The 14,563-nt window shown below is 38.5% G+C and overlaps 1 protein-coding gene across 5 annotated transcripts in view; it reads left to right on the forward strand.

The window, feature by feature from the left end:
• The window catches only part of kcnab2a (potassium voltage-gated channel subfamily A regulatory beta subunit 2a), a 151,441-nt gene that overhangs the window by 112,247 nt on the left and 24,631 nt on the right, over positions 1-14,563 (forward strand). For all 5 annotated transcript variants that reach the window (XM_041782644.1, XM_041782645.1, XM_041782643.1 and 2 more), the window contains 3 exons: positions 10,651-10,694; positions 13,424-13,461; positions 13,741-13,820. In XM_041782644.1, the coding sequence (XP_041638578.1) occupies positions 10,651-10,694; positions 13,424-13,461; positions 13,741-13,820 (162 nt within the window). The remainder of the gene's footprint in view (positions 1-10,650; positions 10,695-13,423; positions 13,462-13,740; positions 13,821-14,563) is intronic.

A 14,563-nucleotide genomic window follows, 5' to 3' on the forward strand; every position in this document is an offset into this window, starting at 1 on the left:
TTGCCCCTTAGGGAGTAGTTTATTTTTTACCAAGCTGCAACCTCTACTTTTGAAATTAAGGCCAGTGAGCGAGTGTAAAATGTCTACCTGAGGTTGGATGGAAAAGACGTGGAAATAAAGGTATATTATAGCCATATCCAACTAAATGGGAGATAAGTTTATGGCCAAGACAGCTATAAATCTATCATCCATTTGTTTTGTTGTTTCTCTTGGCCCTCTCCTCTTCCTGCTTTGCCCCTACCCCATACCCCTCTACCCTTTTCCAACCCCAGTGTGGCTTTAACAGATGGCTGTCAACATGAAACTGGTTCTGCTCAAGGTTCCTGTCTGTTAAAGGGAAGGTTTCCTCACCATTGTAACAATGCTAAATACTGCTAGTCTTGAGCTCATGGTGATTAGCACCGGTCTTCATACTAATAGGCTACATCGGAGAGTACGGTCCAGACCTGCCCTCTTTGTAAAGTGTCTTGAAATAACTTTGGTTTTGAGTTGGTGCTGCAAACAAAGATTAATGTACTGATTGTGTGTCTGATGTGACTAGCAGTTAATCAAAAGCATTGTAGCTGTTTGTTAGGAGGCTGTGGATCTGCCGGTCTGCAACTGCCTTATATATCAACATCATCATTACTTTTGTTTTCATTTCTAAAACAGTTAAATAAAGTCCAAGAGCAACTCTACTTTAGTTGCTATAATTATCAATAATATTCTTCTCTATATTATTATCAGCCTGGCCGCTAATATTACAGTGCTGTGTTTTCTATCATTCATGGTTGTTATTGCTAATTCTTCACATATTGCTACCATCATTATTGATGTTATTGATCCAGCCATTAATTCCTCTTCCAGACCATTTATTGTTTATTTTGATGTTTCTCTTATCCCTCTTTCTGCATCCACCTCATCTCTCTTCATGCTCCTCTAGGGGTGGGAACCGAGAACCAGTTCCCATTAAGAACCGGTTCCAATTGGCTCGATCCATCGGCATCATTTACCTTTAATCTAAACGATTCCCTTATCTTATCGATGCCTCACCTCCGCGTGCCATAAAAAACAGGATTCGCATGTGACAGTCAGCTGAACAGAGAAGCTGAGAAAATAAACATTTACGGGCTATAAGTATCTCCAAAAGGTGTTTAAAAAGCACATTTTTACTAACACTTGTCGGCGTGCGTGCATACGCACAACGAGAGGAACGTGCGCCTCTCGAGCGCTCCATCTAGTCCCTTGTCAAAATGCTTCGAGTCTAAAATAAAACAGGTTTATAAGGACACGTTTACATGAGCAGAAGAAGTAAATGATGTAAGTAAAACGGGTTAAATCAGGGCAGGGGATCAAATGAAGTTTCTCTTTTTTCTCTTTCAATGACACATACGTGCGCTCTTTTTCCTTCCTCCCCTCCTCTCTTCCCAGAGGTAAGATGAGAATTGATAGCCTAACCCTTATCTAATATCATACAATCTGGGAATGTGAAGTAGTGTTCTGTGTGCTTTTAAACACAAAAAGATTGGAATTTAAAATTATTTATGTCCTCGTTGTGTTTCAATAGCGAGCTCTGTCCTGCTGAGTGTTTACTTTCCAACGATCTTATAAAAAGTTACAGAATACTTTAGCACATAAAATGAACAAGCACTGATAAGGTTCATCTATATTTTACATTAAACGGGCAAAGATAAGATTAAATCTTTTTAAAAACCCTCAGTGGTTTCTGTTGTACCTGGCGTGTCTGCAGCAGGACGCAGCAACTGAGAGTGTGCGTGGTAATTCGTCATCACTGATCACAGCCAGAAAGAAGAGTTAGACACACTCAGGGCAATGTCTGTCAAACAGTGATGTCTTATGCATGACATGCATCTTTTTGCCCAAGAACTGTTAACTTTGCACAAGTTCAATTTATTTTGATACCTACCATATCTAGGATCCAGAGACTAGTTTTACATTTATTTTAAGGTTTTGTCTTTTAAAAAAAAAATGTGCAGTAGTACTGTATTCTAATTCAGGTTCACAGATAAAAGCTCCTGAGAGCAGTTTGTTTTAACTGAGACATATCCAACAAAAAGAGACTTTTTTGTATATTATAGCATGTTCTCCTCCCAAACACTTGATGTTTAACATTTTTATCAATCCAAAAAGGAAAATTTACAAGAAAGAATTGATAAGGAAATCGATAAAATCTTATCAATTCGCCACCCCTATGCTCCTCCACTTCCCTCTACCCCCCCCACCCACTTCCAACCTCAGTATGGCTTCAGCAGATGGCTGTCAACATGAGTCTGGTTCTGCTCGAGGTTCCTGCCTGTTAAGCCCGGAAACACACCAGCACTGTACAATGCACGTCCAAATGATTGCCCCAATAATTTTCTGTGAACAAACCCACACTGATGGCAGCCAGATCACCTGAATACCCAGCACCATGGCTGGCCGAGTGTTTCACTGAGAGAACAGCTGATTTTTTCTTACATCTTGGCTGCCAGAATTTCAGATCTGTTTAAGAGCATAGAAGAAGAAATTTAGTTCCATCTTTCATTAGAGGTGTGGAGTAGTGTTAAGTAAAAGTGGGAGGCCTCGGTCGCTGGTGAAATACCACTGCTCTTATTTATTTTATTTTTTGTTTTACTTATCCACTGGGGCAGGGAGGCGGGGTCTTGCTTCTAGTATCAAGCGCCTGGCCCTGCAGTGGCTGGTGGGGAGTTTGACCGTTGATGCACAGCTGCCAGTATATTAGTGGGAGCAATATAGGCAAGTCATATGGCGCGCTGTGGCTCCACTGTGATTTGGGGTTTAAATGTAAGGTTTTCCTCAAAACTGTAGCTTTGCTTGTGCTTATGCTCATTAGCACTGACCCTTTGTAATACTACGCCAAAGAGTACAGTCTGGACCTGCCCTCCTTGTAAAGTGTATTGAGAAGACTTTGGTTATGAATTGGTGCTATACATAAAGAACGAGTGATTGATTAATTACAGGCTGTTCAGCTCTGTTGCTTTGGCTTGTTGTTTGTCGTTGGCATTGCTACAATGACCACCATTGTTAGCCTTGTTATTTTTTGGGCTTTTGCCTCAATCAATGTCAGGGTGTTTACCATCGGGTGTCACCTTTCTGAGGAACCTAAGTGAACTTTTCTTTTGAATTTTTCGTTCTGGTAAAGCCAAAGGTTATCAGTAAATAACTTCCAAAATATTTTTCACAGTACACAGTCCTATGTCTTGATATACGTGACGTGACAATAATGATGTGTCTACAGCTTCTGCCAGATGATTTCTGGTTCTGTAGAAGCAAGAACATCTATTGTAGCGATTGATTTTAAAATAATACATGACTGAGTGAGCTGTTAGGATTTGAATTTGATGTGGATGTAGGGACACAAGATTGCTAAAAGTATGAAGAGATCATCTTTAAGGATAAAGCCCAATGTTGAGATGTAAATCCTCAGAAATATTTAAGTTTTTCTTGGGATTTGGATAAAGAAATAATCACCATTTTCTTATCCATCTGTCGGCCACCAATTGGTTATCTAAGCTCATCATAAGGACTAGAAATGGAGCCTAAGCTTTCCTTGTGCGACAACCATATTGAAGACAACTTGACATTTTCACATTTTTAGTCTCATTATAGTGGATGTGATTTTTGCACCCTTTGTAGACAAAGCAGATGTCTTATCTCTTTATCCTATATGTGCAAGTAGTGTTATCTGATGAGAAATTTATTCTTAATTTCTTTTAACAGTTCTATTATTTACTGATTGATAATATTTGCTGTGTTAAACTTGAACAAAGGTTGTTTCTAGTCCATGCTGCTTTTTGTTTTGTATTTGCCCCTCCCTAGCTTTGACATATTTTAAAAATTCCTATAAAGAAATCATCAGTGTAATTTGCCTCCCTCTGTCATATAAAGGCATCTTGCTAACTCTTCACAGGAACTTAAAAATAAAAAATAAAAAAAAAGCAGTATAATATATGTCCCTCAGTTTGAAGACTGGTGTTTGTCATGTAATTCGGGAAAGTTAGCCCCTCCTTTTCCCTTCTGGTTCCTGTTTTTATGCTGAGCTTAGCTCATCTTTTTCTGGCCTTAGCTTTGTACGTCATTATTGATTTTCTTGTGTTTACTTTTAGCAAGGAAACAGAGCTTCTTTCCAAAAATGTCAAAGTATTACTTTTTAAACAGTATTTATATATAAAATTTTAAAGAACGTTTCCACTCACCTCCAGTCACAAGTCACCCCCGCAAGTCTACCTCAGGCTGTATTTGAAATAGGAAGCAGCCTTTTTGTTTTCTGTTACAAAAAAGGTCATCCAGCCTGCAGCAAGTGAGCAGAGCCTTACTGCAGAAAGCTGCAGGATGATCTCAATGAACCTACAAGCATTCACGTTCATACCAGTGATACTGGAACACATGGGGCCGGCATGTGTGCTTGTAAATGTTCAGCTGGTAGAGAGAAGGAGATAATGAGAGATTTGCATTTTTGGGCATGCTGTTTCTTTAATCACAGTAAATGTGTGTAAGCAGCTTTTGAGAGCAAAGTGTCTCAACCTTTCCACCTCTTTCATTTGCCAAGTCAGCATTATTTAATCCAATATCTCAGCAGTTACATTGCAGCTCTCTCCGTCCCTCTGACCGGAGGAGGAAATCACCTGCAGCCAACACGAGCCAGCAGCATGTGGCATGTATGTTTTTTCTGAAGTTGAAGCCACGGGTCGGGTATATTAATAGGTCTGCTCGGTGAACATATCTCTCAACACGTTCCTCTTTACAGCACTGTGACCTTGTTTCCTCATTCATCACTCCTGTCCTGACTGTCCTGTCCACTGACTTCATATTGGCTTTGAGCCGTCTGACGTTCAGTCTGCTGACTCTGTGCCTTTAGCCCTTCCTGAATACACACAAACACACACACACACCCCCCCACACACACACACACACACCTCACCTAACAGAGACGTGACTGATGTATATCCACTCCTACATCAATTTTAGTCCCCATCAATCCTGTCCACCTCAGTTTTAATGACATGTGATTACAGCTGATTTGACAGTACAAATATTTGATTGATGTCCTGTGAAGGTTATGATTGAATGGGAGCAACAGCAGATTAAACAAATCACCAAATAGTAGAAAAATATCAACTGTTTCTTTTGCTTGGAAGATAGGTTTTGTCTTTAGCTGTAATTTGTTTTCTGTTTTCAAGTGCGAAAATGCTGAACAGCTCATGCATGATCCAAAAGACACTCAGACAGTCAATGTGTGTTGCAGAACCTCTCTCACTGATTGTGAAAATTAGGCTTGATACTTATCTTTTAAAAAAACAGGTTTAGCCTATTGCCAAAACTAATATTGATGTTTTTTTCTCCTAACTCCTTTGGTGCAGAATTCATCAGATATCATGGTTTATCTTTATACTGATTGTATTACAATAAAGCATTTTCCACAGGAACTCTAGATAATATTCTTATAATGATATTATTGTATAGCATAGTCTAGTGCAGCCTAGTGCCTCACATAACATATCTATAGCAGGGACTTTTAACATTGGCAGCTCTCATTTTCAGTACGAAGCCAGCATTCTCAGCACTCAGCGCCCTGAGTGGATAAAAACGCCCTCCTCATGAGCTGTTTTTTGTCACTGTGCTCTCAGGTAGAACAGTTCGACATCTATAACATAGTTGTAGTCATTTTCACTTTTCCCTCACCGGCCAATCAAAATCAAGAAGGGGTGGGACTTCTGGCAATGCCAAATGGGAAACTGATCCAAATCATCTTTACAAGAGTGAAGTTTTGAAGGTTACACCCGCTACCTATGGATTCCTTCACATTATTTTCTTGGGGATACAGCCTTGAAAAAAACGAAGCAGGAGGCACATAGAGCTATTTAAAAAAAAAAAAAAAAAGACGATATAGACACTGCAGTGGTAAGCCGCAGTCAGCTTTTGAAGCCGACTGTGGCTCACTCAGGTGTTAATTTATAACCCATTTTTTAGGCCAGGAGTCTTTGGAAGTCATTGAAATGGCACATTTTTTGCTCTTGATATATTTAACAGCCTTTCTGTCTTAATCAACAGTTATTGTTTTTTTCCTGCTGTGTGGTTTTAGCTAATTTTGTGAAAAATAAATGTGGGTGCCGTATCGACATGATGACTCATTCTGTTAGCTTAAGTTATAGCCAAAAATATAACAATACAGTGACTCAGCTACCAGCAGGTTTTGCAGAATCTAAACAATGTCCATTTCCAGTGAAAATAATCAGTAATATTCACTTGTTCTCTTTTATTTTTCACACCCATTTTTGTTTACAGTGTGTGCTGATTTCCCGTTGTAATACATCTTTCTCTTTCTTTGTCATTTTTTCCTTTAAATGAAAGTTATTCAGTAATCAACAATCCAATACTACTAATGAAAGTAACGCAGAGGTTACCTCTGATATTCCCTAGAGACCTGACTGGAAAAAAAAATCTCTGATTTCCAAAGGTTAACCTCAATCAATGGCTGCCTAGGTCAGCAGCACAGCTGAGTGATTGGTTTAGACATAGAGTATTCGTTGTGACAAGCTGAAGTGTAATGCAACCTTTGTGTAAACAAGCTCCAAATAGATCTCCAGGCCCCTGCAATCAAATAAGCCAACACACAAGAATGAAACTCTCTCCTTGTCCATCTGGGCCCTAGGCTGATGTGATCAGAGAAAGGGTATCTTGTAATTTAAACCAAACGATGGTGCTATGGTCAGTATAGGACCTGTTCACTTGCTCTTACCTGGCTTTGTCTTTACAGCTGCAGTGGTGTTGCTGTCCTGTCCTATACTGTACCTGTCTCCTTCATTATTGAGGAGGATGTGAGAGCGATGACTTTACTGCTGTGCTTCATGTCTGCTGAGGCTCAGCGGGAACCTGAACCCCGACCTGCCTACAGATCCTGGCAGAGAGGGTCACTGCAGCAACACACAATGCAGTATCCAAGGCTGGTCTAGTAAAATATTGAACAGTGAACAATGTGCTGACAATAGGACATCCTTACAATGAGAACAATGGCAAGGGCAGAACTTTGTATTCTGATACTCTTGTCACTTATTTTTAGGTTTGTGGAAGTGCTTAACAGCAGTTTTACTGTGTAAGCAGTATTCATGGTTTAAGTAAGCTTAGGCAAAATTCACACCGTAGGCTACATTTGTGACAAGCCCTTACATGCCCAGATAAAAATACAGCTACATTACAAGTCTTTCTAAAATAATTTTCTTTGCATCAGCTATTCTTAACCTGCTAAAGCATCATGCATTAACTTTTAGAGTTGTAATAAAATTGCTGTTTAAAGGTATAATGATAATTTATGCTGTTTAAAAATGACCAGACATAACATTATTTTGATCTCACATTTGTCCAGCAATATCAAAACCGGGTTAAATGTAATTTTATTCAACCCATTGATGGTTTGGTTGCATTTCTGCATGGCAAAGTCACGAAACACCTGATAGTACTTCAAATAGAACTCTTTATGTTGGCCAACAATACTTGGGGCAATTTCCTCATAGTGAATGTGACCCCATAGTGGTTGTTTGAAAATGAAGGGGAACAAATGCTTGAATAATGCCTCTTTACCAAAAGACATGAACAATCACTAACTTTTGTTGTTTGTTTTGAAAGAGCACTGTGGCAAGAACATTGTATTTGAATCCATATACTTTAATATGGAGTTGGTCCCCCTTCTTTCAGCTATAACAGCATCCACTCTTCTTGGGCTGTTGCCACATGGTTAGAGGCATAGTGGAAGCATAGTTTTGTCCAGAATGTCTAGGTGTGCTGAAGCATTCACTGGAGATAAGGGTCCTAGCCCAAACCCTGAAAAACAGCCCCATACCATAATCCGTCCTCCGACAAACTTCACAGTTGGCACAGTGCAGTCAGACATGTAACGCTCTCCTCGTATCCTCAATACCCAGACACACCCATCTGACTGCCAAACATAAAAACATGACTGGTCACTCCACAGAAGAAGTTTTCACTGCTTCACAGATTATATTAATGCTAGTGGAAGTTCAGAACTCTTCAGCTACCATACCACACCATACCCCTTAGCAGTCGTTGATTCCGCTGTGAATTTCCGTGGTCTTCTGCATCTTGGCTGAGTTGCTGTTGTTCCTAAACACTTCCACTTTCTAATAATATCACTCATAGTTGACTATGGATTGTCCTGCAAGTGAGAAATTTCACGTACTGCGCTTGAAGTCACAGAGCTCCTCAGAACAACTGATTTTGTATCACAAATGTTTGTAAATGGAGACTGCATGGTAAGGTTCTGTGGCAACAGGTCCAACTGAAACAGCTGAATTTATAATAAACACATGTGGCCAAATACTTTTGTCTATATGGTGCACATATTTTGCCTCTAGTTTATTTAAATTACATTTTTTCTTTTTTATTTATTTTTCCTGAATTAATATAGCAAATCACCACACAACAGTTAAAACTCTACCACAGCAGGACTGAGGAGTTTTAAACTTTGATATGATACTAGTGAAATTCACTGCAACAAAGGCATCCAGTATTGGTTATCTTCTTGTTTTTAATCACCAAACATTTAAGGTAAACTACTGCATAATGTCTATATTGCATAAAAACCATTACCATCACTTTTTTTTTTTTTTTTTAATAAGCCAGTGTGCAGGAGTCTGCCTGAAATTTGACGATGGATTCCTTCCTGTTCGTGCACCTGTAGTGTTTTAGCTTTGGTACTTTTTAATGTAACAGAAATTTGACCATTATAAAAAGTATCAATAAGTTATGAAATATTGAAATTCTGACAACCCTCATTAGAGAGATGTTATAAGTCCGTAATAAAAAAACATTGCCTGCTAAAGATTTTGTCAGTAAGCCACTTTTGGTTTCCGTTATCTCTGTTCGTGACGGCGAGCAGCAGCTCCCTAGAGGGGGTATTCAGCTCATGCAATTAGGAGCCAGTTAATTGTAGATCAGCTCCAGTGGTTTGCCAAAGGGAACTTGTGTTAACCTTGTCACTGCGGTGCACCGTGAGGAGCACGTGGTCCAACTCTTATCGTTTCCTCTTCTGTTTCTTGACTGACTGAGGTTTGCTTGGAAGTCAGCAGGATTTTGCATGTGAAGTCAGGCAGCTCTAAAGGATGATTACAGACAGCACAGAGAAAATCAGATCTTCCAAATGAAGCTCGTAGGAATAAACTTGGACACAAAACTTGCAACTATCAAAATGTGACTGTATTATTTTTCAGTATAGCTCCATTCCTTGTGACTCTTAAAAGTATTGATTTTTGCAGTGATATGCAGATCTTGAGTTACAAAAGAAAGAATATAAATGAAAAGAGGGACTCTGCTCACGCCCCCGGTGATGATGCTTAAAGCTGTGGTGGACAATTAAATGGATTAACTCTTCCAATATAGAAAGTACAGTATATGAAGATGCATGAAACGGAAACTTAAAGCATATGAAAGGCTTTTTTTGTTCACTATGACACAAATGTAGCACAGTTTAGCCTACTATAAGGGGACGGAAACCGTCCAGATTTCCATATATATTTGAAACACTTTAGTCAGTGCTTTTGGACTCTGTGTTCAGACCACACTGAAAGAAGTGTTTTGTTAGTCACTGCAGCAATTCAGCAGTCTTATCATGGCTTCACAAAACACCCACACATACACACACCTCCAACTCACACATGCAGCCTCAAACACTCATCTAAAACACACACACATCTGCACACACTGAACACCTATCCTCTGTCTCCCTCTCTTTCATTCCAGCTGAATTTCTATACAGGCAGTCTTATAAAAATAAATTAGATATCCTCCCACACGCTCACTTTGACTCCTGCACATGTTACATCATCTCTGATGCCACATTTCTTTTATCTCTTTACACTGCTGCCTTATCTTTTAAGGGAGGTTGACCAGAGGTAGTACACAGTTTGTATGTTCTATCATTTCTCAGAACAGGATATGAAAAGAAATGAACCACTAGGGTCTGAGGATGTTCTGAATTCCCTATCATAAAAGGTTTGGTAACTAATCCAATATCAAATATATGAGTACTTATTGTCATTTAGGAAGAAAGAAAAAGTTTAAAAGCTGACACAAAACAATCAAAGAGCCATCAAAAGCTGTGGTTGTCAGTGCAGAAAGGTCTGTCTGGGCCCTGATAGGCTCAGAGACGCCAGCTTTAGGAGCAAGTCATGTGTGTAGTCGAGCCTCCTCTTGGCTGTGGGGGGATTTTAGTCAGACAGCTGCTGAGGGATCCTGGTGTGCTCTGAGAAAATTCTTCTGTGGATGTCATGGTGGGCATGCTTAAAACCCACTTCCTCCCCAGGACTTTTCCCTAGCACTTAGCAGCACAACACAGAAATTATTATTGTCCCAGCGTGTGTGTAACTACCCTTCCTTTGCCATTCAGTCGACATGTGCCAGTCTAACTTAGGGCTGACTTTAAAAAATACAAAGCCTCATTTTCATTTCTAAGAACAAACTTTTCTTACATGATCAGAAGAATAATAGTTTTCCTTATTTTCATGTTGATCAATCAAAGATGTCAGTGAGGCTTGAAGCCTCCTTTAAAGGTCCTAGTCACTGCCAAAAAATAATAGCACAAATCACTGCCACCTCAGTGCTCAATTAATGTTAATGCGATTCTTTTTGTTTTGACAGAAACCTCGGGAAGTCAGGCCTGCGGGTGTCCTGCCTTGGATTAGGTAAGAGCCTCTTGGATCATGAGACGCACAAATAACTTTGCTGCATTACAAAGACATTGTATAACCCAGAGTGCACAGTCCTTATTAAAGGCTTAAAATATTTTCAGTCCCTAGGGGATTTCATTTTCAAGACCGCCTAATATGACTGATTTTGCTTTTTGAAGAAGTTGCAATGGTCGCTGCAGTGTTCAGGAGTCAATATTTGTTATAACGCATTGATCGTCACAAGAAGATGCAAAGTGTTGAGTATAATTATTATTGTTATAGGGCTTTCAAACAATCGTGATTAATTTTGCTTTTATTGTCAGAATTTCTGTGGTTAAATGCTGGTTTTGCTGTTTTGTCAATACTTCTTTTTTTGACAATATAAATCACTCAGAAAATGTTTACCATACTTATGTTTGATATATTTTTCAGCACAACCTCAACTTTATGAAATGAAAACTATTTATTAACTTTAAGTTACTACATTAGATAGAAAAAAGGACTAAAAAACATGTTTTTCAAAAGAATAAATATATGATAATATAATGAAGTTTTTATCTCAAGAGTTAGAAATGTAGAAAATGTTGTAAACTTACGCAAATAAATTAGAAATAAATTAGTAAAATTGTATATATCAAGCTAAAAATGACTATTTTTACACAATACATACGTATCTATAGACAGTTTTGTGCACTAATCAATGCCCAAGTTCAAAATAATTTTTATACCTGATAAACAAATAACAACATGGCTTTTTTTGCATTCCAAGACTGTGATGCATTCCCAAACTGTGCAAATTAAACATAAAAAGATGCTTAAGTGAGCCAAAATCAAGCTAAATGCATAAAATAAAATTAGATGAACTTGATTTTCTTTTCCAAATTTTAGCTTTCCCACTGGAAAATATTTTATGGAAAAAAATATCCAGGAGTATTTAATTACATGGACTTCATTTTTACAGTATGAATGATGAGCAGATGGTAGAAATAATAGGTTTTTTCTTTCTTTCAAAAATTGACATAAAATGCTGAAAATATGAAAGATTGCCTGTGCCATTTATGCACAGTATTTACCAGTCCCCTTTGTGTAAAATTAATTTTTATACCAAATTCAAATTTTCATATTTGCTGTTTTAACTGACCAGTTAACATCAACCAAAAACTGAAAAAGGGGTTAAATTCACATTTTCCACACAAAGAAGTTGCAATGAAAAATTTTTTTTTGCATGCCAACACATGACAAAAATGGCTCATGAGGATGTCACACCAGTGTGAATGTGGACTCTTAAGGTCTTGTTGTATCATTTTTATCTCATCCTTTAATTCCACTGTTTTGCATTTAAATATTTTTATGTAATTTTGGATTTTTCTTCAGTCTAAAGCTAAAGGTAATCAACTTCCAACATGGATACAGAGCTGCTTTATAGGTAGATCATAGATTTAAATTTAACTTAACCAAGGAAAAAAGATCTTGTTATGGATTGAAAAGGAAATAAGGGAACATTATAAAGGTAAAGATTTGATATCACAAAGTGCAAATGATTTTTTACTTTACATAGTTTCAGCAAAGACACTGCAACATTCTAACTGTATAAGCAAAAAACAGTTACCAACAAAAAATGCTGGATCTTAAACATGTAGTATTGAAGACACAGTCAACAACACTTTCTGACAGTACCACGTGTGGTTCTTTTGTCATGATTTGTGGCCCTTTTATGTCTTAATTTGAAATATTATTCCCCCAAAAAACCTTATAAAAGTGAAACTTTGACATCAGAAATTATCCATTGTGAGTCATATTAATCAGTTTGTTTCCCACAGTTATACTGCAGGCTTTAATTGTCAAACTTGATTGCCAACCTTTATTTTTGTCTGTATATTTATTATCTATTACCCTTTTTTACCACTGCCACTGTTAAACCATTTTTGCAACTTTCCACCCATTTTTGCTCCTTTTACACCAATTTTGCCACTTTCAATCCTGCTTTTAGCTTTATGCAATTTCTTCCCCTAGTTGTCCATCTTTTGCCACTTTTCACCCATTTAGCTGCCTTTCGCCATTAAATGCCACTGTTTTCATGTTTTTGCCCATTTTTCCACTCTTTGCTGCCTTTTGCCCACTTAACTCACTTTTTACTCATTTTTTGCTACATTTCTGCCACTTTTTCACCATTTTTGCCATCTGTAACTCTTTTTTTTGCCACTTCTCACCCATTTTTGCCCCTTTTCACCCATTTTTTTTACCACCTTTTGACAGCTTTTTGACCATTTGCCGTATTTTTAATGCCACTTTAATCCTCTTTTCCACTTTCACCACTTAGATTGTGGCTCTTGCAAAGATATTTTTCACGATTTGGCTCTTTGGTTGAGCAGGGTTGAGAACACTGCCTTAGGGAATCTGTATTTTCAATACCAAAGAAGGAAATTTGTTAAGATACATGTTAGCGACTGAGGGAAAATATGGTTATTAGTAAAACTTTCAGGAAAAGTTGCAGAGATTGGCAAAAATTGCAAGATTGCAAGATAAGCAAAGCCATTGGTTGAATTTGCTAAATCCTCAACATCAAAAGTTCCTAGAGGGACTCTAAGCTGTCTATGCTCAGTGCCTTTTTCTTGCTGTATCCTGTTTCCGGTACGCTATGTGCTGTTGTGCAGACAGATAGAATCAGTGTTTCCTTTCTCTTCTCACATGTAACATGTTTATGTACTCACACCCTGACCCCACCTTTCTGTCACACTCTGCAGGAACATGGGTGACATTCGGAGGACAGATAACGGACGAGGTGAGAGCAGATGGATTTTTTGTCATCTTCCATCAGTCAAAGCTCCAGAATGGAAACACTCCATATGATACGGCATGTCCCGGGTTACTCAAGAAGCCTATTTTTACTTAGAGTGAAAACACACAGCCAGAGGGAGTCAGCAGTCAGAGAATAAACACACATTACAGAGGAAGCATTCTGAACAAAGTTTAATAATTCAAATGCCCCTACACCTCACAATGGTGGTCTGTCACCCTATCCTCTCCCCATTGTGCTCACTCTCTCCTGCTCTCCCAACAGATGGCAGAGCAGCTGATGACTCTCGCCTATGAAAATGGCATCAATCTGTTTGACACAGCGGAGGTCTATGCTGCTGGGAAGTAAGTATATCCTGTGCTGCAGGTCACATAGCAGCGAGAAATCACACCAAATATTGCCAAGCTGCTCATATGTTTCACATTATAGAATCAGCAGGTATAGATTGTAGACTAGCTGCAGTTGACCTGAGTGTCAGGTGCAAGCTTGAGCCACAGCGGTGTCAAAGCAAATGTTCAGTGCAGTGTGAAGCATGTAATTATGACCTTACTCTTTAAGGGAATCAAGTGACTTGTCTCTGCCCATGGCTGAACTGTATATAATGTCTGTATATTAATATAGACAATGCATCTCCACTTTCTCCCCTTGTACAAACAAATACACCAAAATACCCCCCGCAATTGGCGCTCACATATTTCACTGATGACGTCATTTGGAGCCAGGATATATGCAAAAAGGATCAGACTAGTTCGGCTGTGGAACTCACATCCATCTGCTCACTAAAGCACACATCTAGCTTAACACAAAAACTCCAAAGATCCCTCAGGTTCATGCGGAATGGTAGATCAGATTCTTGAATCCGTCCAAAGTAGACATAGCCTGACAGGCAAAATAGACTGTTTCACATAGTCATGGCATGGGATATAGATATTGAAAAAATACTGTTAAGTTCTGGTCAAAACTGCAACTGTAGTTAGAGATGAAATGGTTGCTATTAATAATGATAACCATGATAAGATTTCCCCATGGCTCACAACCATAAACACAACTGTGCCTTAATTCCAGTCAGGATTTCGTCCTGAGTCTT

The sequence above is a fragment of the Cheilinus undulatus genome, linkage group 3 (genome assembly GCF_018320785.1).
Source record: "Cheilinus undulatus linkage group 3, ASM1832078v1, whole genome shotgun sequence".
In the NCBI taxonomy this organism is placed as follows: domain Eukaryota; kingdom Metazoa; phylum Chordata; class Actinopteri; order Labriformes; family Labridae; genus Cheilinus; species Cheilinus undulatus.